The 26,579-nt window shown below is 44.4% G+C and overlaps 1 protein-coding gene across 1 annotated transcript in view; it reads left to right on the top strand.

The window, feature by feature from the left end:
• Positions 1–26,579, top strand: part of LOC144498708 (UPF0606 protein KIAA1549) — a 273,369-nt gene that overhangs the window by 211,944 nt on the left and 34,846 nt on the right. Inside the window, exons 13-16 of the mRNA XM_078220248.1 lie at positions 9,469–9,674; positions 10,471–10,694; positions 12,246–12,390; positions 18,499–18,804. Of these exons, the coding sequence (XP_078076374.1) occupies positions 9,469–9,674; positions 10,471–10,694; positions 12,246–12,390; positions 18,499–18,804 (881 nt within the window). The remainder of the gene's footprint in view (positions 1–9,468; positions 9,675–10,470; positions 10,695–12,245; positions 12,391–18,498; positions 18,805–26,579) is intronic.

Raw genomic sequence — 26,579 nt, 5'->3', positions numbered from 1 at the left:
GGCTGTTGTAGGCTGCAAAGAGACATAGATAGGATGCAAAGCTGGGCTGAAAAATGGCAAATGGAGTTTAACCCTGATAAATGTGAGGTGATTCATTTTGGTAGGAGTAATTTAAATGTGGATTACAGGGTCAAAGGTAGGGTTCTGAAGACTGTGGAGGAACAGAGAGATCTTGGGGTCCATATCCACAGATCTCTAAAGGTTGCCACTCAAGTGGATAGAGCTGTGAAGAAGGCCTATAGTGTGTTAGCTTTTATTAACAGGGGGTTGGAGTTTAAGAGCCGTGGGGTTATGCTGCAACTGTACAGGACCTTGGTGAGACCACATTTGGAATATTGTGTGCAGTTCTGGTCACCTCACTATAAGAAGGATGTGGAAGCGCTGGAAAGAGTGCAGAGGAGATTTACCAGGATGCTGCCTGGTTTGGAGGGTAGGTCATATGAGGAAAGGTTGAGGGAGCTAGGGCTGTTCTCTCTGGAGCGGAGGAGGCTGAGGGGAGACTTAATAGAGGTGTATAAAATGATGAAGGGGATAGATAGAGTGAACGTTCAAAGACTATTTCCTCGGGTGGATGGAGCTATTACAAGGGGGCATAACTATAGGGTTCGTGGTGGGAGATACAGGAAGGATATCAGAGGTAGGTTCTTTACGCAGAGAGTGGTTGGGGTGTGGAATGGACTGCCTGCAGTGATAGTGGAGTCAGACACTTTAGAAACATTTAAGCGGTTATTGGATAGGCACATGGAGCACACCAGGATGATAGGGAGTGGGATAGCTTGATCTTGGTTTCAGATAAAGCTCGGCACAACATCGTGGGCCGAAGGGCCTGTTCTGTGCTGTACTGTTCTATGTTCTATGTGGTCTATATGGACTTCAGCAAGGCGTTCGATAAGGTCCCCCATGCAAGACTTCTTGAGAAAGTGAGAGGACATGGGATCCAAGGGGCTGTTGCCTTGTGGATCCAGAACTGGCTTGCCTGCAGAAGGCAGAGAGTGGCTGTGGAGGGGTCTTTCTCTGCATGGGGGTCAGTGACCAGTGGAGTGCCCCAGGGATCTGTTCTGGGACCCTTGCTGTTTGTCATTTTCATAAATGACCTGGATGAGGAAGTGGAGGGATGGGTTGGTAAGTTTGCTGACGACACCAAGGTAGGTGGTGTTGTGGATAGTTTGGAGGGATGTCAGAAGTTGCAGCGAGACATAGATAGAATGCAAGACTGGGCGGAGAAGTGGCAGATGGACTTCAACCCGGATAAGTGTGTGGTGATCCATTTTGGCAGATCCAATGGGATGAAGCAGCAGTATAATATGAAGGGTACCATTCTTAGCAGTGTAGAGGATCAGAAGGACCTTGGGGTCCGGGTCCATAGGACTCTTAAATCGGCCTCGCAGGTGGAGGATGCGGTCAAGAAGGCGTACGGCGTACTGGCCTTCGTTAATCGAGGGATTGAGTTTAGGAGTCGGGAGATAATGCTGCAGCTTTATAGGACCCTGGTTAGACCCCACTTGGAGTACTGCGCGCAGTTCTGGTCACCTCATTACAGGAAAGATGTTGAAGCCATTGAAAGGGTGCAGAGGAGATTTACAAGGATGTTGCCTGGATTGGGGGGCATGCCTTATGAGGATAGGTTGAGGGAGCTTGGTCTCTTCTCCCTGGAGAGACGAAGGATGAGAGGTGACCTGATAGAGGTTTACAAGATGTTGAGAGGTCTGGATAGGGTAGACTCTCAGAGGCTTTTTTCAAGGGCTGAAATGGTTGCTACGAGAGGACACAGGTTTAAGGTGCTGGGGGGTAGGTACAGAGGAGATGTCAGGGGTAAGTTTTTCACTCAGAGGGTGGTGGGTGAGTGGAATCGGCTGACGTCGGTGGTGGTGGAGGCAAACTCGTTGGGGTCTTTTAAGAGACTTCTGGATGAGTACATGGGATTTAATGGGATTGAGGGCTATAGATAGGCCTCGAGGTGGGGATGTGATCGGCGCAACTTGTGGGCCGAAGGGCCTGTTTGTGCTGTGGCTTTCTATGTTCTATATAACCACAAAAAGAAATATTGATGGGAAACAGTTTGACTTCATAGACCACTTAGATGTGCACTGTCAAGCCATATGAAACAAGGATAAAGTTTAAATAATTTAGCATTAATATATATAGTTACAATTGGCACACACACTCTCAATAGTCTGTTTTCAACAAAAAGAACACAGTAAGAGTTTTAACAACACCAGGTTAAAGTCCAACAGGTTTATTTGGTAGCAAATACCATTAGCTTTGCTACCAAGTAAACCTGTTGGACTTTAACCTGGTGTTGTTAAAACTCTTACTGTGTTCACCCCAGTCCAACGCCGACACCTCCACATCATTCAACAAAAAGGCCAGTCCACAAATTCATGTTTTTCTGTAAATTGAATCTTCCTCTCTCATTCATGACCTGAACAGGATATTGCGAGTGAACCCTCAGTATTTGAATCAGAAACAACATTTTCCCAACCAATATGAAAGCTGTCAGACTAAACAGGCCTGAACTGACAGTCAGATTTATTTTACAAGATATTTGATGGCACATTAGAACATAGTACATAGAACATTACAGCACAGAACAGGCCCTTTGGCCCTCGGTGTTGGGCCGACCAGTGAAACCAATCTAAAGCCCCTCTAATCTACACTATTCCAATATCATCCATATGTTTATCCAATAACCATTTGAATGATCTTAATGTTGACGAGTCCACTATTGCTGCAGGCAGGGCATTCCACGCCCTTACTACTCTGAGTAAAGAACCTACCTCTAACATCTGTCCTATATCTATCACCCCTCAATTTAAAGCTATGTCCCCTCGTGTTAGCCATCACCATCCGTGGAAAAAGCCTCTCACTATCCACCCTATCTAATCCTCTGATCATCTTGTATGCCTCTATTAAGTCACCTCTTAACCACCTTCTCTCTAATGAAAACAACCTCAAGTCCCTCAGCCTTTCCTCATACGATTTTCCCACCATACCAGGCAACATCCTGGTAAATCTCCTCTGCACCCTTTCCAACACTTCCACATCTTTCCTATAATGCGGCGACCAGAACTATACACAATACTCCAAGAGTTTTGACCATGTAAAATTTGAGAGGATGGCTTTAATGTAGTTAACTATCATAATGGATGAGATCCGTCTGTAAGGATGAGATTGTAGCTTCTCTTTAATTCTTTTTGTACAACTTTGTCATGTTCCCAACATGTATAGGCAAGTTTATCAAAGCTAAAAAATGAGACCTTTTTAAAGCATTTTAGCAGCCTTACTCCTGCTGGTGCCTGGATGAGAAATCCTGATTCCTGCTGGTCTCCAAACATGCATTTCTGATTCCTGCTGCTCCCTTCATCCGAAGGTGGGTATATTGTAAGTTTCATTGGGAGCCGAGGACCATTTATTTATCTTGTGGGATCTCTAACTTGATCTGTGATTTTGTTCACCTGCTTTAGATCTGTCAGTTTGTGTGTCCTTTCCATCAGGCAGCTCTGAATGGAATGCAGCTGCCTACTTCCCAGCACCTTCACTTACTAGGAAGGTTCCCGAGTTCCAAGTTAATCAGGGAGCCAATGCAGAGCTGACCATTCCAGAGAAGTTGAGTTATTTGCAACAGTAAGAAGTCTCACAACACTAGGTTGAAGTCCAACAGGTTTATTTGGTAGGACGAGCTTTCAGAGCGCTGCCCCTTCATCAGGTGATTGATCACTCACCTGATGAAGGGGCAGCACTCCGAAAGCTCGTGCTACCAAATAAACCTTTTGGACTTCAACCTAGTGTTGTGAGACTTCTTGCTGTGCCTACCCAAGTCCAACGCCAGCATCTCCACATTATTTGTAACATACACAGACCACTCTTCAGTGAATACTGTGATTAAGTTACACTCAATCAGTTCTGGACTAGTCTATAATTATTGCTCTCAGTGGAATGAATGGAACCTCTCTGTGATGTAATGGGCTTTGGCCAGTCAATATCATTACTGACATGGAGTGGAGAGAAGGATACTTGAAATGTGTGCACAAAATGTGATGCTTCAAAGATTTTGAACAGTGGTCTAATGTAGGTAAGTATCAAAATGGCTCCATTACTGGACAGTTGCAGAGGCCTGAGTCATAGAGCAATACAGCTTGGAAACAGGCCTTTTGGCCCAACTGGTCTATGCCGACCGTGGTTCCTCCCAGCTAGTCCCATTGCCCGCGTTTGGCCCATATCCCTCTAACCCTCCAATCCTTTCCCATCCATGTACTTATCCAGATGCTTTTTGAATGTTGTTATTGTACCTGCCTCAACCACTTTCTCTGGCAGCTCATTCCATATATGCACCACCCTCTGCGTGAAGAAGTTGCCCCTCGGGTCCCTTTTAAATCTTTCCCCCCTTACCTTAAACCTATGCGACACAGTGGTTAGCATTGCTGCCTCACAGCATCAGGGACCCGGGTTCAATTCCGGCTTCAGGCCACTGTCTGTGCGGAGTCTACACGTTCTCCCCATGTCTGCGTGGGTTTCCTCGGGGTGCTCCGGTTTTCTCCCACAGTCCAAAGATGTGTGGGTTAGGTTGATTGGCCATGCTAAATTTCCCTTTAGTATCAGGATTAGCAAGGTAAATATGTGGGGTTACAGGAATAGGGCCTGGGTGGGATTGTGGTCGGTGCAGACTCAATGGGCTGAATGGCCTCTGGCCTCCTCCACTGTAGGGATTCTATGGTTCTATGCCCTCCAGTTTTCATTCCCTCTTCCCTGGGAAAAAGACTGTGTTTATTCATCCTATCTATGCCCCTCATGATTTTATACACTTCAGTAAGGTCACCCTCATTCTCCTACATTCCAGCCTGGTCAACCTCTCCTTATAACTCAGGACCACTGGTCCTGGCAACGTAAATCATCTTTGCACTCTTTCCAGTTTATCAATGTCTTTCCTATAACAGGGTGACCAAAACTGTACACAATACTTCAACTGCGGCATCACCAAAGACTTATTCAACTGTAACATAATGTCCCAACTCATGTACTCAATACCCTGATGAGGCCCATTGTGTCAAACGCCATCTTCACCACCCGCCTGGACTAATGATCCAGAGACACTAATTCAAATTCGACCATGGTAGGTGGGACTTTATTCCACATTTATTTATTAACTGAACTTAATCGGTTATGGTGATCATGTAACTACCAAATTAGCTGATCCTATCCTTCAGGGAAGTGTATGCATTATACTTATCCAGTCAGGCCTATATGTGACTTCAGAGCAACAACAATGTAGTTAACCCACAACTTCACTTGAAGTGATCGTAAGAAATGTGAGCAGCATTGAACCCCATGAGCCTGTTTTGCATTTGATCAAGATCATGGCTGTTCTGAGTGTGACCTGACTCTACTTTCCTGCATACTCCCCATAACCCTTGACTCCTTTGTAGATCAAAAATCTGTCTTACTTAACCTTGAATATATTCAATGACCCAGTCTCTACTGCTCTGTGCTGGAGAATTCTAAAGACTAAAGACCCTCAGAGAAAAGATTTCTCCTCCTATGTCTTAATTTTTTTTTGAAACTGAGACTCCTGGTTGCAAATTCCCCCACATGTAGAAACATCCCCTCAAAGTCTAGCCTGTCAGGCCTGCTCAGAATTTTCAATGTTTCAATAAGATTCCCACTCGTTCTTCTCAGCTTCACTGAGTATAGACTAAACCTGCTGAATTTTTCCTCATAAGACAGCTCCTTCATCCCAGGAATGAGCTCAGTGAACCTTCTCTGAACTGTGTCCAATTCAAGTATACCTTTCCTTTGGTAAGGAGACCAGAACTGTGTACACTACTCCTGGTGTAGTCTTGCCAGTACCCTGTGCTGTTGTAGCAAGACTTTTTATACTCCCATTTTTGTTGCAATAAAGGCCAGCATTCAATTTGCCTTCCTAATTACTTGTTAACTTTTTGCAATTCATGCTCATGAACATCCAGATTCTTCTACAGTACCCTACAGTTACATTGTGATACATCCCTGACATCTGCAGCCCCCGCGGGTCGACCTCAAAACACTCGCATATCAGACAGAATGCGGATAGACTCCTCCATCCTTTGCTCTAGTCTGTTGAATCCTTCTCACAACTCTGCCTGATATTCCGTCATCTGTCTTTGCATCTACAGCATGTTAGCGACAGAGACTCGTCATCTGACCCGGATTCAGTCCTCCAAGTGCCAGAGACCTGTGCTCTCACTGCCTCTGCATGCTGTGGAGATGTGTCAAGTTAGCTGTTCCCAGAATGTGACCCGGAGCCTCATGTAGAATTATGACACGGTGGGAGGGAGGGGGGTGGGGGAGGTCGAGGTGCAGTCTGTCTCTGCTTTGGTGGGTAGGTGGGCTGAGGTGGGGGGGGTGAGATGCCTGTGCATCGATTCTTTTAACATGGGATGGTTGTTGCACACCAACCACCCCATGGTTCCAGCGGAGTAAGGTCTTGGCCATGTGGCAGGAAAATCCAAGATGAATGGAGACCAGGCTCTGCTGTTGGATGGGTATTAACAAACACACATCATCCATCAATCATCCGCCTGCCTGTCAGCGACATTACTTTAAGTGTGATGTCATTTCCCTCTACCTCTCGTGTCTTGTACTGTGCTGGCCCAGGGTGCGGGCGGGGCGCTGTGCTGGCCCAGGGTGCGGGCGGGGCGCTGTGCTGGCCCAGGGTGCGGGCGGGGCGCTGTGTTGGCCGATCTTCAAATGGATCCTCAGTGTACTCCTTGGAGGTGGCCTGGGGCCGAGGTTGATGTTATCAGTGTTTGACTGTCTGTACCTTCTGCAGCCTGTAAGAGAGAAGATAGATTTAGCTCATGAGCAGGCTGAATACAATATTGCATGTCCCTCACTGAGAATGTCAGTATGTGATCAACTCATTAAGGCTCATCCCTACTGGCCTGCTGTGAGTGGCCAATCTCACCTTTCCTACAGGAGTGATCTCTGTCCTCACCTGTCGATTCAGCAGCATCCTCCTCATAATTTGCTTTCCTAGCTATTTTTGTATAGTCAGCAAATTTGGCCACTGGACATTCAGTTCCTTCATCCAGCTCATTAATGTAGTTGGAAATAGTTGAGGTGCCAGCACTGATCCATGTGACACAATTTGCCAAGTTGAAAATTACCCATTTATCCTAATTCTCTGTTTCCTGTTAGTTAGCCAATTCTCTATGCACCCTAATATATCCCCACCAGCATCATGACCTCTTGTAAACTTTTACATGGCACCTTATCGATTGCCTTTTGAAAATCCAAAGACACTGCATCTACTGGTTCCTTTTTATCCATTTTGCTGGTTAAATTCTCCAAAAGAACTCTTAATAAATTAATCAAACACTTTCTCTTTCACGAAACCATGTTGACGCTGCTTGGTTGTATTATGATTTTCTAAATGTCCTGTTACTACCTCTTTAGTAATGGATTCCAGCATTTTCTCAATGACAGACGTGAGGCTAATTGCCCATAGTTTCCTGCTTTCTATTGCTCTCCATTCCGGAAACTAGAAAATTATGGAAGATTACAACCAATGCATTTCTGCAGCCACTTCTTCCAAGACCCTGGGATTCAGGTCGTCAGGGCCTGGGAAACTTTATCCCCATTAGTTTTCCCAGTACTGTTTCTCTCGTGATTATAACTCTTTTAATTCCTCACCCATTTTGCCTCTTGATTTTTTACTATTCTTGGGATACCTTTTGTGCCATCTACATCTCTGTCTGCCATTATTTAGTTTAAAGCATTCTCTACAGACTATTTCTACATTTTGCCAGGACTTCTGGTCCCAGTGCAGTTTAGATGAAGACCATCCCAATGGCTCAGATCTTTCCTGGGAATTGAAACCCACTTTTCCCACACTAATCTTTGAACCTCGCATTGAACTCTCTGATCGTGTATCGCCTGTATCAGTTTGCTTGTGGCTCTGGTATAATCCAGAGATTGTTATCTTAATGGTTCTATCTTTGAATTTAGTTCCTAGCTGCCCAATACTTCCTTGGGGTTTCTTCGTGCAGTACTGCTCTTGGTCCCCATATGGATGACAACAACTGGATCCTTTCCCTTCCACTCCAAATTCTCTCCCAGCCCTGGGGAGATATCCTTAACTCTGGCATCAGGCAGACCATATAGCTTTCACAACTTGAGCTTTTGGCTGCAGAGAACAATATCTATTCTCTGTGTATTATACTGTCCCATATTATGTTATTTTTTATCCTCCCAACTTGAATGGCCTCCTGCAACACAGTGCTGTGGTCAGTTTGGTCACCCTGCTGCTGTCCATACACATTGTAAGAAGATCAAACTTGCTGGACAAGTACAAAGACTGTCACTCCTTCATTGCAATCTCCTGGATCCCCATACTGGCTTTACTTGCAATCACATTCTCCTGTCACTAACGATGGACCAAATATGAAGCAACAAACCTAATCTAAAACTGTCTCCTGAAATGACCAGCTAACTATCCCCCTTTCTGATGCATCGCAGTATCCAAAGTTCTGACTCTAACACATCAACTCTAAGTCAAATTTTTTCGAGCTGCAGATACTTACTGCACATGTGGCTGTTGTGGTTCACACATGTCCTCCAGCTCCCACATTCTACAGCTTCAACATTTCACCTACCCTGCCAATTTTATGGTGTTTGATTTAACGAATTGGGTTTCAAGTTTAGAAATGCTACTCAAGGATTATTTGTAATTAGAAGTAGTTTAACTAGTTCATCTATAAATTGAATACAGACCAATACCAATTTAGACTACTGTCCCAGTAAATTAATCTGTTCTGTGTTTATGCTCTTATGAATTTTCTGATATAGTCACCCACTTGAAATTTTTAATTTCTCAGCTTGGACCTTAGAGAGAGAAAAAGAGAAAAACGCTCACCAACCAGTTGTTGGTGCTGCTGTGCTGCTCTTTTATTTCCCCGATGGTCTTGCTCTGTCCTCTCTCTTGCTGCTCTTTTATCTCACTACTGGTCTCTACTCTTGCAATTAATGGCGATCAGGAATAGGTAATAGATACTGGCCTTGCCAAGATGTGTACTCATCCTGTGAATTAATTTTTTAAAAGAACACCCCGGCATTGAAGTCTGATGTCGTCATCTTGATTTTGAAATGTGCAATAAGGAACAGGAGTAGACCATTCAGTGCCTCACTTTTATTTGATCTTAGCCAAAATTCTTTTCTCTGGATTATTAGTCCAAGCCTATAGATGCTAGTCCATCCACAGAATCATTAAACTATTCTGTGTGGTATCTCAACTGACCTTGCATTGACTTGTGGCTGGCATGGAGTATCAGCCGTGATTGTATTGAATGCCAGAAGTCTTGAGTGGCCAGATGGTCTAGTCCTGTTCCTTTTTCTTATGTTCTGATGATTATGGCTTCCTATTATAATTTGTCCTATTCCATGTCAGTTTAATTCCAGGGCACTCTGTAGACTAACACTTGCAATCTATTTTAGGACCTGCTCAGATAAACAGGACAGATGAGCAGCCTTCATCAGCTTCAATCTTTGACCATGTTGACCGGATGTCACGCCTATCTGAGGCCGGCAAGCGGCTACCAAGCAAGATTCAGCTCATTGCCATGCAACCAATTCCAGCACCTCCTTTACAGAATCCATTGCTTCCTGAGCAAGTTGCAGAAACAAACAAAATAAATAAAGAGGTGAGAGATCCTGTAGTTTCCCTAGAGAGGGAGCATGGAATTTAACTTGAAGGAATTTTCATTTAAGAGTAAAAAATGCAAGATCTCTTCCTTCATGGAGTGTCTTAATACATCTGTCTAACTTGCTGAAGGCAATTCACATAATTAATTACTTCAAAGTCCAGTTATTACGTGAGCAAACCCAGTTGTCATTTCACAAACTGTTTGAACTGTGGAGTAAATTAAACAAAATTGGCTATTGAAGCGCAATACTGAATTAATAAGATATTAAAAATGTGGGGAACAAGCAGGAAATAAAGATGGAGTAGATATCATTTATCTACTGAACATCTTGAGCATAAACATGTATAGGATGAACTGCTGTGTTGCAGCATCTTGGGGAATGGGGTAGAAGTTTTGAATGCAATATAGCTCTCTACAACAAAGAACCTGAAAACGCAGACACGCATGCGTGCACACACAGGAACATGCACTTCCCCTTTTAAAGACAGTTTTACATCAATGGTGTATTGTCAATAGAAGGGCATGTGGTACAACCTCTGTTTCATGAGACTGAGGAGTATTTACAATCTATATTTTGTGACTTGTTACCAGGTCTACTGTTGGCTCCTTTAAATTCACACATCTCTCCTCCTTTGGCCCAGAGCAGCAATTCAAAGGAATAGTTTGTGGGCATGCTTTCAAGAAGCATTCTTCAGGATCACTTTTAAAGATTTTTAGGACCAACCCACTAAGGTGCTGGAGAATGACATCAAGCTGTAAATAACTAAATATCTTCTCTCCCCCTCTCCTACAGGTTCAGAAAGCTTTGAGACAGAAATCTGAAATTGAACACCATCGCAATAAGATCAGACTGCGAGCCAAAAGGAAAGGACACTATGATTTCCCCATCATGGATGAAGTTGGTACCATTGACACCAAGGAAAGGCGCAAAGCTTATCGCAGGGCACAGGTTCACATTGATAGGATCCTTGATCCCAGTATTGATGGTTCATCTGTCCTCGTGGAACCAAGGAAAAGGTAAACACAAAATAAAAACAAAATGCTGGAAATGCCCAGCAGGTTTGGCAGCCTCTTTGGAGAGAGAAATAGAGTTAACATTTCAGGTCCATGACCTGACGAAAGGTCAACAATCTGAAGCGTGAACTCTGTTTCTGCCTCCACGGATGCTGCCAGACCTGCTGAGCATTTGCAGCATTTTATGCTTGTATTTCAGATTTCCTGAACCTGTAATATTTTGGCTTTGTGCTTGGGCATAAAATATCCCTGGAAGCAGTAGGTGGCCATTTAGATGAGTAAAAATGTAGGATGGTGAGTGCATTAATCTTTTGAAATCGGACATAAAGTTATCAGTTATAGTACTGGGAACAAACTGTTGACCAACATCATTGCACTGATAGTTAAGAACATAAGAAATAGGAGCAGGAGTAGGCCATCTAGCCCCTCGAGCCTGCCCCGCCATTCAATAAGATCATGGCTGATCTGAAGTGGATCAGTTCCACTTACCCGCCTGATCCCTATAACCCCTAATTCCTTTACCGATCAGGAATCCATCTATCCGTGATTTAAACATATTCAACGAGGTAGCCTCCACCACTTCAGTGGGCAGAGAATTCCAGAGATTCACCACCCTCTGAGAGAAGTTGTTCCTCCTCAACTCTGTCCTAAACTGACCCCCCTTTATTTTGAGGCTGTGCCCTCTAGTTCTAGCTTCCTTTCTAAGTGGAAAGAATCTCTCCACCTCTACCCTATCCAGCCCCTTCATTATCTTATAGGTCTCTATAAGAGCCCCCCTGAGCCTTCTAAATTCCAACGAGTACAAACCCAATCTGCTCAGTCTCTCCTAATAATCAACACCCCTCATCTCTGGTATCAACCTGGTGAACCTTCTCTGCACTCCCTCCAAGGCCAATATATCCTTCCGCAAATACAGTAAGCCTGAAGCTACCAGCATACTCAGATTCACACCATGATATACTTATGAATATATGTGAACTATGATGTGATATTCAACACACACAATAATACATTACTAATTCCATTACATAGTTTTTCAATGTTGACTATTTGAGCATGGGTACTCATATTGTTAAAATGATGAAAACACAAAGATTGTGTACATTCTTACCCCAAATCCACATCAACCCCCTACCCACAGTGTCCTCTTGCCCACAAACTCTGCCATAGCACCCTCCCCCAGTCCAAATATCGTACCATAAATCTCCAAGGATAATTTGCAATTTTTCCTATAAATTACAGCTGAAAATTTGGGTAGATATTGCGCACATGGATTCATTATAGTGATTGGCTGGAATTTTACATTGGAGGCGGGAGGTGCATAGAACAGAAAACCCTGTTGACAACAGCGGGATCAAAAGACCCCACTGCTACCAATGGCAGGCTGCCACCTCCGCCATCACGAAACACACCACGGAAAGGCATGCAAAATCCTGCCTCGTATGTATTAATCTGTATTTTATTGATTTCAATCTTCTCTTGGAATAGTGTTTGACCACAAAGCACAACGCAGTAGATAATTCCCAATGAGACTTTTGCCCTTCTCCACTCTAGTTATCGTGCTAAAAGATCTCCAAGACAGAGAAGAAGACACCAGGTCAACGGCAGTATGATGGATGCAGAAAAAGATCGGTTGATAACCACAGACAGTGATGGGACCTACAAAAAGCCACCTGGAGTGAACAATGCAGCTTATGTTGTAAGTATGAAAAAAACCATAATTCTGTCTGCCTTGTGCTTATGTGCCTTAAAGAAACCTTCTCCCTCCCCATCCCCCTTTCCCTCTTGTCGATTCAGAGAGGACAGACAAGCTTTGGCTTCAACCTGCTTTATTGCCCCTCCACCTAGCTGCATCTCTTCCAACCGAGACCTCAAGATCCATCTTTAACTACCTTCCCTTATTTTCTTGCTTCCTATTCATGGTCTTCTCTTCCTTGTTTGTGAAGCACTTTGGGATGTTTTGCAATGTTGTAGATTGTGTGTATGAATTAGTTTTAACTAGTTGTGCTAAAGTTATTGGAAAGCATGCAAGAACGACTTGAATCAGGTATCATCTTTCTCCCTAATTCACTTCTCTGTTACAGTCATAGAACATAGAACATAGAACATTACAGCGCAGAACAGGCCCTTCGGCCCACGATGTTGCACCGACCAGTTAAAAAAAAAACTGTGACCCTCCAACCTAAACCAATTTCTTTTCGTCCATGAACCTATCTACGGATCTCTTAAACGCCCCCAAACTAGGCGCATTTACTACTGATGCTGGCAGGGCATTCCAATCCCTCACCACCCTCTGGGTAAAGAACCTACCCCTGACATCGGTTCTATAACTACCCCCCCTCAATTTAAAGCCATGCCCCCTCGTGCTGGATTTCTCCATCAGAGGAAAAAGGCTATCACTATCCACCCTATCTAAACCTCTAATCATCTTATATGTTTCAATAAGATCCCCTCTTAGCCGCCGCCTTTCCAGCGAAAACAATCCCAAATCCCTCAGCCTCTCCTCATAGGATCTCCCCTCCATACCAGGCAACATCCTGGTAAACCTCCTCTGCACCCTCTCCAAAGCCTCCACATCCTTCCTGTAATGTGGGGACCAGAACTGCACACAGTACTCCAAGTGCGGCCGCACCAGAGTTGTGTACAGTTGCAACATAACGCTACGACTCCTAAATTCAATCCCCCTACCAATAAACGCCAAGACACCATATGCCTTCTTAACAACCTTATCTACTTGATTCCCAACTTTCAGGGATCTATGCACACATACACCTAGATCCCTCTGCTCCTCCACACTATTCAAAGTCCTCCCGTTAGCCCTATACTCAACACATCTGTTATTCCTACCAAAGTGAATTACCTCACACTTCTCCGCATTAAACTCCATCCGCCACCTCTCGGCCCAACTTTGCAACCTGTCTAAGTCTTCCTGCAAACTACGACACCCTTCCTCACTGTCTACCACACCACCGACTTTGGTGTCATCAGCAAATTTGCTAATCCACCCAACTATACCCTCATCCAGATCATTAATAAATATTACAAACAGCAGTGGCCCCAAAACAGATCCCTGAGGTACACCACTTGTAACCGCACTCCATGATGAATATTTACTATCAACCACCACCCTCTGTTTCCTATCCGCTAGCCAATTCCTGATCCAATTTCCTAGATCACCCCCAATCCCATACATCTGCATTTTCTGCAGAAGCCTACCATGGTGAACCTTATCAAACGCCTTACTAAAATCCATATATACCACGTCCACTGCCTTGCCCCCATCCACCTCCTTGGTCACTTTCTCAAAAAACTCAATAAGGTTAGTAAGGCACGACCTACCTGCCACAAAACCATGCTGACTATCACCTATCAATTCATTACTCTCCAAATAACTATAAATCCTATCCCTTATAATTTTTTCCAACATCTTGCCGACAACAGAAGTGAGACTCACCGGTCTATAATTCCCGGGGAAGTCTCTGTTCCCCTTCTTAAACAATGGGACAACATTCGCTAACCTCCAATCTTCTGGTACTATACCAGAGGCCAACGACGACCTGAAGATCAGAGCCAGAGGCTCTGCAATCACTTCTCTTGCCTCCCAGAGAATCCTTGGATAAATCCCATCCGGACCAGGGGATTTATCTATTTTCAGACCCTCCAGAATATCCTGCACATCCTCCTTATCAACTGTAATACTGTCTATTCTACTCCCTTGCAACCCAGTGTCCTCCTCAGCTATATTCATGTCCCCTTGCGTGAACACCGAAGAGAAATATTGGTTCAATGCTTCACCAATCTCCTCCGGTTCCACACATAACTTCCCTCTGCCATCTATAACTGGCCCTAAACTTGCCCTAACCAACCTTCTGTTCTTGACATACCTATAGAACGCCTTAGGATTCTCTTTAACCCTATCCGCCAAAGTCTTCTCATGTCCCCTTTTAGCCCTTCTAAGCTCGCTCTTCAACTCCCTCTTAGCCAATCTAAAGCTTTCTAGTGCACTACCCGAGTGCTCACGTCTCATCCGAACATAAGCCTCCTTTTTCTTTTTAACCAACAAAGAAACTTTTTTGGTGCACCACGGTTCCCTAGCCCTACCAATTCCTCCTTGCCTGACAGGGACATACCTATCACAGACTCGCAGTAGCTGCTCCTTGAAAAAACTCCACATGTCGGACGTTCCCAGTCCCTGTAATCTCCTAGTCCAACCTATGTTTCCTAATTCTCTCCTAATAGCCTCATAATTACCCTTCCCCCAGCTAAAACCACTGGCCCGAGGTTCATGCCTATCCCTTTCCATCACTAAGGTGAACGTAACCGAATTGTGGTCACTATCACCAAAATGCACACCAACTTCCAAGTCTAGCACCTGGTCTGGCTCATTTCCCAGCACCAGATCCAATATAGCCTCACCTCTAGTTGGCCTGTCTACATACTGAGTCAAAAAACCTTCCTGCACGCTTTGAACAAAAACTGACCCCTCTAACGAGCTAGAGCTATAACAATTCCAGTCAATATTAGTCAAGTTAAAATCCCCCATAACAATTGCCCTATTACTTTCACTCCTAAGCAGGATTGACTCCGCAATCCTTTCCTCAACCTCTCTAGAACTTTTAGGAGGTCTATAAAAGACTCCCAACAGGGTGACCTCTCCTCTCCTATTTCTAATCTCCGCCCATACTACCTCAACAGATAAGTCCTCATCAAACCTCCTCTCTGACACTGTGATACAATCTCTGACCAATAATGCTACCCCTCCCCCTCTTCTACCTCCTTCCCTACTTCGACTAAAACATTTGAACCCCGGGACCTGCAGCATCCATTCCTGCCCCTGCTCTATCCATGTCTCTGAAATAGCCACAACATCGAAGTCCCAGGTACTGATCCACGCTGCAAGTTCACCCACTTTATTGCGAATACTCCTGGCATTGAAGTATACACATTTCAAACCCTGCTCCACCCCACCTCTGCAATGCCGTGCATTGCAGTCCCCATCCATGCATCCCTCACTTTCAGCCCCACTACTCAGGATCCCTCCCCCCCCCCCGAATCAGTTTAAACCTCCCTGCATGGCCTTAGCAAATTTACCCCCCAGGATATTGGTCCCCTTCTGATTAAGGTGTAGACCATCCTTCTCATAGAGGTCACACCTTCCCCAGTACGAGCCCCAATTGCTTAAGTACCTGAACCCCTCCCTCCTGCACCATCCCCTCAGCCATGAATTCAAACCTTCCCTCTCCCTATTCCTCTCTAAACTATCCCGTGGTACAGGCAAGAGTCCAGAGATAACCACTCTGTCAGTCTTGGCCTTTAGTTTCCACCCCAACTCCATAAATCCCTGCCTAATATCCCCTTCCCCTATCCTCCCTATGTCGTGTGTCCCCACATGTACAATAACTTGTGGTTTATCTCCCTCCCCCCTAAGAGTCCTGAATACCCTGTCAGACACATCCCGGACCCCAGCCCCTGGTAGGCAACACACCAACCCTGAGTCCCTACCTTTAGTTCCGACCCTCCTATCTGTCCCCTTAATTGTGGAGTCCCCAATCACAAGGCCCAGTCTTTTACAGCCCCTAACCACCTGAGCTTTCTCACTCGGCTCACCCCCAGAGATCTGCTCTCTATGCTCAGTTGATTCCTCCTCAACTGTAGCCTCCAGCACCGAAAACCTATTATGGAGGGGAACCGCCCCAGGGGATTGTCTTCCCGATTGCTTCTTACCCCTCCTCCTGGCATTGACCCAAGCCTCATTTCTAGGAGTTACTATTTCTCTATAACTCCTATCAACTTCCACCTCCGCCTCCCGAATTATGCGGAGTTCCTCTACCTCCCCCTCCAGCTCCTTTACACGCTCCTCCAGAAGTCCAACTGAGATCTATAGCTCACCTTATTTGAAATGTAATGAGAAAGCCCATGGTCACTTAGTTGGAATTGACCAATATGCTCGTCACATCACACTGCTCTACAACAGCTGTTTTCCTTTGGCTGAAATTTGTGGAACGCTGGTTCTGAAAGACACAATGATTTTGAGTCAAAGTTAGGCCATGAGTTTTGATATTTTCATTTAATGTTGTTTTACACTCTGTCTTTGACACTGTCAGAGGAAGAAGCGAGCGTTCACGTATTGCTCACTATCTTATCATTGCTGCCACCTTGTGCCCATTTGTGAGGTGCAAGACAGCCACCAATACCTTAAAATGGATATTTTGTGTAGTTCTATAGTACTGCGATTGACTGTCTGAGTTCACACTGGACTGTCAACCACTCAAACTGTTACCCAATTGTGGAAGTGTTGACCACAGTTTCCAACCAGGCTTTTAAGCAAGTGCTTCTACGGCAAAGGGAAACATTCCATTCAGAGGAATGGAAGTGTCAAAGAAGATGTATTAATTGTATGCGTTTTTTCCTGGGCCATTGGCTGAGGGAGTCCATCTGTGAAGACCAGCAAGTGTGTATGTTGATTTTATTCGTCTTTTTGCACCTCATGTTGATATGGTTGCAGCCTGGAACTTGCTATGGAATAGATTCAGTAAGAAGTTTAACAACACCAGGTTAAAGTCCAACAGGTTTATTTGGTAGCAAAAGCCACACAAGCTTTTGGAGCTCTAAGCCCCTTCTTCAGGTGAGTGGGAATTCTGTTCACAAACAGAGCATATAAAGACACAGACTCAATTTACATGAATAATGGTTGGAATGCGAATACTTACAACTAATCAAGTCTTTAAGAAACAAAACAATGTGAGTGGAGAGAGCATCAAGACAGGCTAAAAAGATGTGTATTGTCTCCAGACAAGACAGCCAGTGAAACTCTGCAGGTCCACGCAACTGTGGGAGTTACAAATAGTGTGACATGAACCCAATATCCCGGTTGAGGCCGTCCTCGTGTGTGCGGAACTTGGCTATCAGTTTCTGCTCAGCGACTCTGCGCTGTCGTGTGTCGCGAAGGCCGCCTTGGAGAACGCTTACCCGAATATCAGAGGCCGAATGCTCGTGACACACGACAGCGCAGAGTCGCTGAGCAGAAACTGATAGCCAAGTTCCGCACATACGAGGACGGCCTCAACCGGGATATTGGATTCATGTCACACTATTTGTAACTCCCACAGTTGCATGGACCTGCAGAGTTTCACTGGCTGTCTTGTCTGGAGACAATACACATCTTTTTAGCCTGTCTTGATGCTCTCTCCACTCACATTGTTTTGTTTCTTAAAGATTTGATTAGTTGTAAGTATTCGCATTCCAACCATTATTCATGTAAATTGAGTCTGTGTCTTTATATGCTCTGTTTGTGAACAGAATTCCCACTCACCTGAAGAAGGGGCTTAGAGCTCCAAAAGCTTGTGTGGCTTTTGCTACCAAATAAACCTGTTGGACTTTAACCTGGTGTTGTTAAACTTCTTACTGTGTTTACCCCAGTCCAACGCCGGCATCTCCACATCATGGAATAGATTGCCAATGCAAGCCATCCTACCACTCTGTAGCACAGCTTGTAGAGGCTCCAATCAACTTGCCAATACACCAGCTTGCAAGCTTCCTCAATAGTGAATTGAACCATATTTGCAAAGCATATAGACTATGAAATTTTCTGTACTTGCCTCCTTCTGTCTGCAGGCTTGTAAAAATTAGAAGAAGGACTCTGAAGGAACTTCATTTTGAATAGTAGATCTCATACTGGGTCAGACTAAGATGTTTTAGGTTAGCCCAGCACCAAACAGTCGCATGCCATTTGCCTTCACTACATTGTATCTCCTGTCATTGCCCCAGCTCCACTGACCTAATTTTGATCTGGTTCTGTGTTTTGCAGTCGGACCCTGATCTGCCTCCGGAGCCTAGACCTCATTCTCCGTCACACACACACCCTCCCCCTCCTGCTCCCCCACCGTATATTCCACCACAACCGTCCATTGAAGAGGCAAGGCAGCAGATGTACTCTCTACTTGATGATGCATTTGCTTTGGCAGCTCCAGGTAGTCCTGGAAAAGTCCTATCAGCAGTCTGCCTTGGTCAGCAAGCCACCAGCACTCCTATCAGGGGAACCAGAATGTCTGCTAACAGCCACTGGACTCCAGTGTATGAGCAACCCCAGAATCTCAGCAACCCATATGTCACGGTATGTAATATGTTCATACATATGTAAACCTTTCCATCATGACACACAATGCTGAAGTGACGTCCGTTTCAAATGTTTTTTTTTTCATCATTCTCCAGAATTTTATTTTGGTTTAATTCATTTTCCATCCAGTATCTTTACCCTAATGCTAATGTTAATAATAATAAAACATGACCAGCAATGATTAAGTGACAGTGATCTGTGTAATATTGCTTTTGCCCATGTTTGATGTTGGAGAAGCCTGGAGATACCAGAACTGGACTGAGGCTGTCCCAAATCAGTTCAAGTGGGATCCTCACATGCAGGTGGGGATTTGCATTTTATTAGTCTGATGGAATTCAAACTCAGATCCCAGCACTGAAGGGCCAGTGTCCTAGTGCACCACTCAGTCCCCAGGTCTGTTGTAATTACAGCTAGCCTGATTGGAATTCTCATTACAAATCATCAATTACACTTAACATTTCTCAAGATTAACATAATCAACCAAGCATATAATTCAGTTCAGGAACAAAGGTAGTTCTTTCCATAGGATGTTAATATATGCTATTACATTGCAGACAGTAAATGATCCAAGTCTTCTTCTACAAGTTAATCGGGTTATTAAAGCCTTTTCCATCAGCTTTTCAGAGTTCGGTGACCTTTATTCTTAAACTTATTGCTTTCCAGTCTTTTTAAAATGAGCATTTAATATATGGTATAGCCCTGGCTACACTATATAGGGCCTGGGCACCATGTCCAGCCAATGTAGAGTTAAGTCAGGCTTCTAACAGGTGCTGATGTTGATAATGAAACAGAATGTCAGAAACCCAGACCCCTGCAGTCTTTTTCCTATCTCTTCAGTATCATTAGGCCTGTAAGTTACAGGCAGCACTTGTTTCCAGATCTGAGCCAATACTAATCTTAAAAGGGCCCCAAAGAGCAATATGTGTTGGCTTGTGCTTCATTTTCCTATTTGAACCATTCAGGTAACACCATGAACCACCATCCTCTCATTTATGGCTAAAGGGATTGCAGCACCAGATTAAGTCACTGCAGACAATGTAATAAGACATGAAATCACTTGTATAGGATGCTTGTTACAGAATAATGTCAAATAGTCATTACAGGGTTTACACAGAGATTAACTTCAGACTAGGTGAGGTGTGGTATTGCTGGCAGATGTTAAGATTGTGATTCACAGCAGGAGATGGAACAATGATGGATGGTTTGAAAATGGTATGGGCTCTGTAGAAGTAAATGTTCTGTATTAAAGCCTGCAGCAATGAATTTCTCTTGCAGCTGACAAATGTACTTGTATCTGCCTCCTCGGACTCACAGCACCATTCTTAAGTTGCTTTTCTAAAGGCTTTTGCCCTTGCAAAATGGCTTTTGCAGTTTTCCCCTTTGGAAGGTGCTTTATGAAGAATACAGCAGACTGATGATGTAGGACAGTAAGAAGTCTCACAACACCAGGCTAAAGTCCAACATGTTTATTTGGTAGCACGAGCTTTCAGAGCACTGCTCCTTCATCAGGTGAGTGGAGAGTTGAACTTTAACCTGGTGTTGAGACTTCTTACTGTGCCCACCCCATCTCTGCATCAATGATGCAGGAGGCTTTGCTGGGTTGTATTTTTTTTATTTGTCCTTGGGATGTGAGCATTTCCGGCAAAAGCCAGCATTTATTGCCCATCCCTAATTGTTCTCAGGAAGGCTTCTTCAGCTGCTGGAGTCTATGTGGTACATCAAAGAACAAAGAACAATACAGCACAGGAACAGGCCCTTCGGCCCTCCAAGCCCGCGCCGCTCCCCGGTCCAGGATTGAATCCTGAATCCAGGATCCCCGCCCAATTTTCCAGCCTATCTACATACCAATATCCTATCCACCGAGCTGTCCCTCACAGCTACGATGCTTTGTTCATTACAACCTATTAACTCACCCCCACCCCCCCCATTCCAGACCATGTGATCTCCAGGGAGAGGCGAAAACCCAGAGTGAAAAACCCCAGGGCCAATATGGGGAAAAAAAATCTGGGAAATTCCTCTCCGACCCCCTGAGGCGATCGAAACGAGTCCAGGAGATCACAATGGCCCCGATCGGAAAATGCTTCCCAACCCTAGTCATTTCCACTTCCACGACACCATATGAATTCCCTGCCCCCGAGACAGGTTCCCAACTATCCGCAGTCTCGCTCTGTACTGGCACCAGCAAGATGATCATAGAATGAAGCCTTGAAACGAGAAACAAGGAACAATTAGCCCGCGCCGCTCCCTGGTCCAAACTAGACCACTCTTTTGTATCCCTCCTGTGTATCCTGTGTACACCTAGAGTGTATTTTGCTGTAGCAGTTTGATACAACTGAGTGACTTACTATGCCATCTTCGAGGGCAATTAAGAAGCAACCACATTGCTGTGGACCTGGAGTCTCGTGTATGCCAGATCTGGTAAAGAAGATAGATTTTATCCCTGAATGCAAGTGATACAAATGGGTTTTTAAAGTAATAGTTTTGTGATCATTATTAATGAAACTTGCACTTTATTTTGGATTTATTAGCTAGTTAAATTTAAATTCCTCCAGCTGCTGTGGCAAGCTTTGAACTCCTATTTCCAGAGTATTAGTCTGAACCTCCGGATTACCATTGTGCCATTGACCCCCTATGACATTCCATACGAAATAGGAGCCTGAGTAAACCATTTAGCCCTTCGAGCCTGCTCCATCATTCAGTACAATCACGGCTTATCTTCTACCTCAACTCACTTTCCTGCCTGCTCCCAATATTCCTTGATTCCCTGAGAGATCAAAAATCTGTTTATCTCAGACTTGAATATTCTCAACCATTGTTCCTCCTCAATCCTCTGGGATAGAGAATTCCAAAGATTCCCAAATGTTTGATTGAAGAAATTTCACCTAATCTCAATCCTAAATGGCCAACCCCTTATCCAAACGGTTTCAATTCCACAGCTACTCTATCAAGCCCTTTCAGAATATTGTACACCTCATTCTTCTAACTCCAGAGTGGAGGCCTAATTTACTCAGCATAGGACTACCTTCTAATCACAGCGATCAACCTAGTGAACCTGTTCTATACTGTCTCCAATACAGGTGTATCCTTTCACAAATATGGAAACTAAAACTGTGCACAGTACTCCTGGTATGTTGTCACAAAAGCTCTGTACAATTGTAGAAATGCTTTGTTATTCTTTTACTCCGATCCCCTGGTAATAAAGGCCAACATGTAATTTACCTTCATAACTGCTTGCTTTACCTGCATGCTACATTTGTATTCTTGCGCACAAGTACACCCAAGTCTCTCTGAACATTACGATTGACAAGTTTCACGTCTTGTAAAAAAGATTGTTTTCCTATTCTTGCTACCAAAGCACATAACCTCACACTTCCCCACATGATACTCCACCTACTGACATGCTGCCCATTCACTTAACCTGTCTGTAAAGAATCATTGGATGGATACAGCACAGGAGAGCATTCAGCCTGTCATGTCTGTGCAAGCTCCATGAAGGAAAAATTCAGCCGGAGTCACTGCCCCCCCCCTCCCAAACCACCTTCCTGTAGAAGTGCATATTCTTCCTCTTCAGATAAGTAGAATAATGGAATGAATAAAACTGTTAATCCTGATGAATGCTACTTCCATTCCATGATGCACAAGTCCTGCAATGGGTCTTGAACCAAAGCAATATTACCGACCAGACTTGGATTTTGATTGAACTTACTTGGTTCTCTTACTCAACAGAACTGCCATTGTATCTCTGCGACAAACAATTATTAGCATTTATAAGTAGAAAGAGATTGTGGATAAGTCATGGCTAAAATAATCTACTGATTCAATCTCTTTGCAGCCTCTTTGTTTCCTGCTCTCAGCTTACATTCACACTTAACTTTGTATCATAGAATCATAAAGTGCAGGAGGCCATTCGGCCCATCGAGTCTGCACCGGCCACAATCCCCCCCAGGCCATATCCCCATAACACCATACATTTACCCTAGCTAGTCCCCCTGACACTAAGGGGCAATTTAGCATGGCCAATCCACCTAACCCTCACATCTTTTGACTCGGCAAGGAAACGGGAGAGCCCGGAGGAAACCCACGCAGACACAGGGAGAACATGCAAACTCCATATAGACAGTAACCCAAGCCGGTAATCGAACCCAGGTCCCTGGCACTGTGAGGCAGCAGTGCTAACCATTGTTCCACCGTGCCGCCCCCTCAGCAAGCTGAAATACATTATCTTTGATTTCTTTTTTTGAATTCTATTTTTGAATTTTGTCTAGCAGCTTGATATAACTGGTTTGCTAGGCCATTTCAGAGAGCATTTAAGAACCAGCCACATTGGACAGGATTTTATGGTCTCGCTCGGGCGAGACCAGAAATTCCTGCCCGAGGTCAACCGAGATTTCCGTTGTCGGACCCTCGCTCGCTCCGATTCCATGGCGGGCGAGTTGATAAGAGTTTCAGCCATTGTGTGGGTTTGGAGTCACAGATGAGGTAAACACAAATTTTCTTTCATAGGGGTGAACCAAATGGGTTTTTGCAACAGTCCAGTAGTTTCATGGTAACCATTACTGAGACTAGCTTTTAATTCCTGATTAAATTAATTAACTGCATTTGAATTCCACCAGCTGCCTTGGTTTAATTTGAATTGAGGCTTTCAGAACATTAGCCTGGGCCTCTGGACTACTAGATGTAGGAGTAAGATATAAAGGCAGAATTAGGCCGTTCAGCCCATCAAGTCTGCTCCGCCATTCAATCATGGCTGATAAGTTTTTCAACCCCATTCTCCTGCCTTTTCCCCATAACGTTTGGTCCCCTTATTGATCAAGAACCTATCTATCTCTGCCTTCAATATACTCAATGATCTTGCCTTCTGTGGCAATGAATTCCATAGATTCACCACCCTTTGGCTGAAGAAATTCCTCCTCATCTCAGTTCTAAGGGTCATCCCTTCACTCTGAGGCTGCGCCCTGGTATCCTAGTCTCTCCTACTAATGGAACCATCTTCCCCATGACCACTCTATCCAGACATTTCAGTATTCTATAAGTTTCAATGCGATTCCCTCTCATCCTTCTAAACTCCATTGAGTTCAGACCCAGAGTCCTCAAAGGCTTCTCATACGTCAAGCATTTCATTCCCAAGGTCATTCTTGTGAACCTCCTCTGGACCCCCTCCCAAGGTCAGCACATCCTTCCTTAGATACAGGGCCCATAATTTCTGACAATATTCCAAACATGGTCTGACCAGAGCCTAATAAAGCCTCAGCAGTACATCTCTTTGTATACTAGTCCTCTTGAAATGAATGCTAACATTGCATTTGCTTTCCTAACTACCAAGTCACCCTGCAAGTTAACCTTAAGAGAATCCTGAATTAGGACTCCCAAGTCCCTTTGTGCTTTTGATTTCTGAATTCTCTCCTGAATTTAGAAAATAGTCTACACTTCTTCTTCCTACCAAAGTGCATAACCTCACGCTTTCCCATGTTGTATTCTATCTGTTGCTTTGCCCACTCTCCTAATCTGTCCAAGTCCGTCTGCAGCCTCCCCGCCTCTTCAATACTAGCTGTACCCCCACCTATCTTTGTATCATCTGCAAACTTAGCTACAATGCCCTCAGTTCCTTCATCTAGGTCATTGATGTATAAACTACCTTGCCTCTAACACCATGAGCTCTTATCTTATTCAGCAGCTCCTGTGTGGCACATTGTCTAAGGCCTTCTGGAAATCCAAGTAGATAACATCCATTGGCTTTCCTTTGTCTAAACTGCTCGTTACCTCCTCAAAGAATTCTAACAGATCTGTCAGACATGACCTCCCCTTGATGAAACCATGCTGACTTTGCCCTATTTTACCATGCACTTCCAAATGTTCCAAAATCTCATCCTTAATAATGGACTCTAAAATCTTATCAATGATCGAGGTCAGGTTAACTAGCCTGTAATTTCCCATCTTTTACCTCCCTCCCTTCTTAAACAGGGGTATTACATTAGCGATTTTCCAGTCCTCTGGGGCCCTCTCTGACTCCAGTGATACCTGAAAGATCACCATTAATATCTCCACTATCTCTTCCGCTATCTTCTTCAGAACTCTGGAGTATAGTCCATGTGATCCAGGTGATTTATTCACCTTCAGACCTTTCAGCTTCCCTAGCACCTTCTCCTATGTAATGACTACCATACTCACCTTTGTCCCCAATTCTCTCAAATTTTTGGTATGTTACTGGTGTCTTCCACCGTGAAGACTGATGCAAAGTACCTATTGAGTTCCTCCGCCATTTCTTTGTTCCCCATTACTACTTCTCCAGCGTCATTTTCCAGCAGCCCAATGTCCACTCTTGCCTTTCTCTTGTCCTTTATTTATCTTTAAAAAAAAAACTCGGGTCTTTACTGGCTAGCCTACCCTCATATTTCATCATCTTCCCCCTTATTTCTTTTTTTAGTTGTCCTCTGTTGGTTTTTAAAGGTTTCCTAATTCCCCCAAGCTTCCCACGAATCTTCGCCACATTGTATGCATTTTGTTTTGCTCTTACGCTGTCCCTGACTTCCTTCATCAGCCATGGTTGCCTTGTCCTCCCCTTAGTATGTTTTTTCTTTCTTAGGATGAAATTTTGCTGTCTCCTGAATTGCTCGCAGAAACTCCTGCCATTGCTGTTCCACTGTTTTTCCTCTCTCAATCAACTTTGGCCAGCTCCTCCCTCATGCCTCTGTAGTTACCTTTACTTGACTATAATACTGTTACATCTGATTCCAGCTTCTCCCCCTCAAACTGCAGGGTGTATTCTATCATATGATGGTCACTGCCTCCTAAGCGTTCCTTTACCTTAAGCTAAAGTTTATTTATTACTCACAAATAGACTTAAATTAACACTGCAATGAAGTTGCTGTGAAAATCCCCCAGTCGCCACAGTCCGGCGCCTCTTCAGGTACACTGAAGGGGAAATTAGCATGGCCAATGCACCTAACCAGCCGTCTTTCAGACTGTGGGAGGAAACCAGAGCACCCGGAGGAAACCTACGCAGACACAGGGAGAACGTGCAAACTCCACAAACAATGACCCAAGCCGGGAATCGAACCCGGGTTCCTGGCACTGTGAGGCAGCAGTGCTTGCCACCGTGCCACTCCCTTATCAAGTCTGCTTCATTACACATATCAAACTCAGAATTTCTTGTTCCCTAGGGGACTCTACCACAAGCTGCTCCAAAAAGCCATCTCGTAGACATTCCATCAATTCCTTTTCTTGGGATCACTACCAACAGATTTTCCCAGTCCACCTGCATATCGAAGTCCTCCATGATCACTAACCTTGCCTTTCTTACTCGCCTTTCTATTTCTCCTGGTGTACCTTGTGCCCCACATCCTGATACTGCTCGGAGGCCTGTACATAACTCCCATCATGGTCTTTTTACCTTCGCGGTTCCTCAACTCGACCCACACAGATTCTACATCTTCTGACTCTACGTTGTTTCTTGCAGTCACTTTGATTTTATTTCTTACGAACTACTCTCTTACTTACTAGTCCAGTGACACTACCATTAAACCAGCTTACCTGCAAAGTCCCCAAAACCTGTCCACCATCAATAAGGCACAATTCAGGAATGTGATGGAAAACTATCCACTTGCCTGAATGCATACAGCTCCAATGACACCCAGGAAACTTGACACCATGCAGAATAAAGCAGCTAATTTGATTGTTACCCCACCCACCAACTTAAATATTCACTTCCTCCATCACTGATGCAGTGACAGCAATGCACACAATCCACAACATCTAGTGCAGTAATTCACCAA

This window comes from Mustelus asterias, chromosome 9, assembly GCF_964213995.1.
Source record: "Mustelus asterias chromosome 9, sMusAst1.hap1.1, whole genome shotgun sequence".
In the NCBI taxonomy this organism is placed as follows: Eukaryota; Metazoa; Chordata; class Chondrichthyes; order Carcharhiniformes; family Triakidae; genus Mustelus; species Mustelus asterias.
The sequence above is the reverse complement of the archived record's forward strand: the minus strand, read 5'-3'. Positions and strand labels throughout refer to the sequence as shown.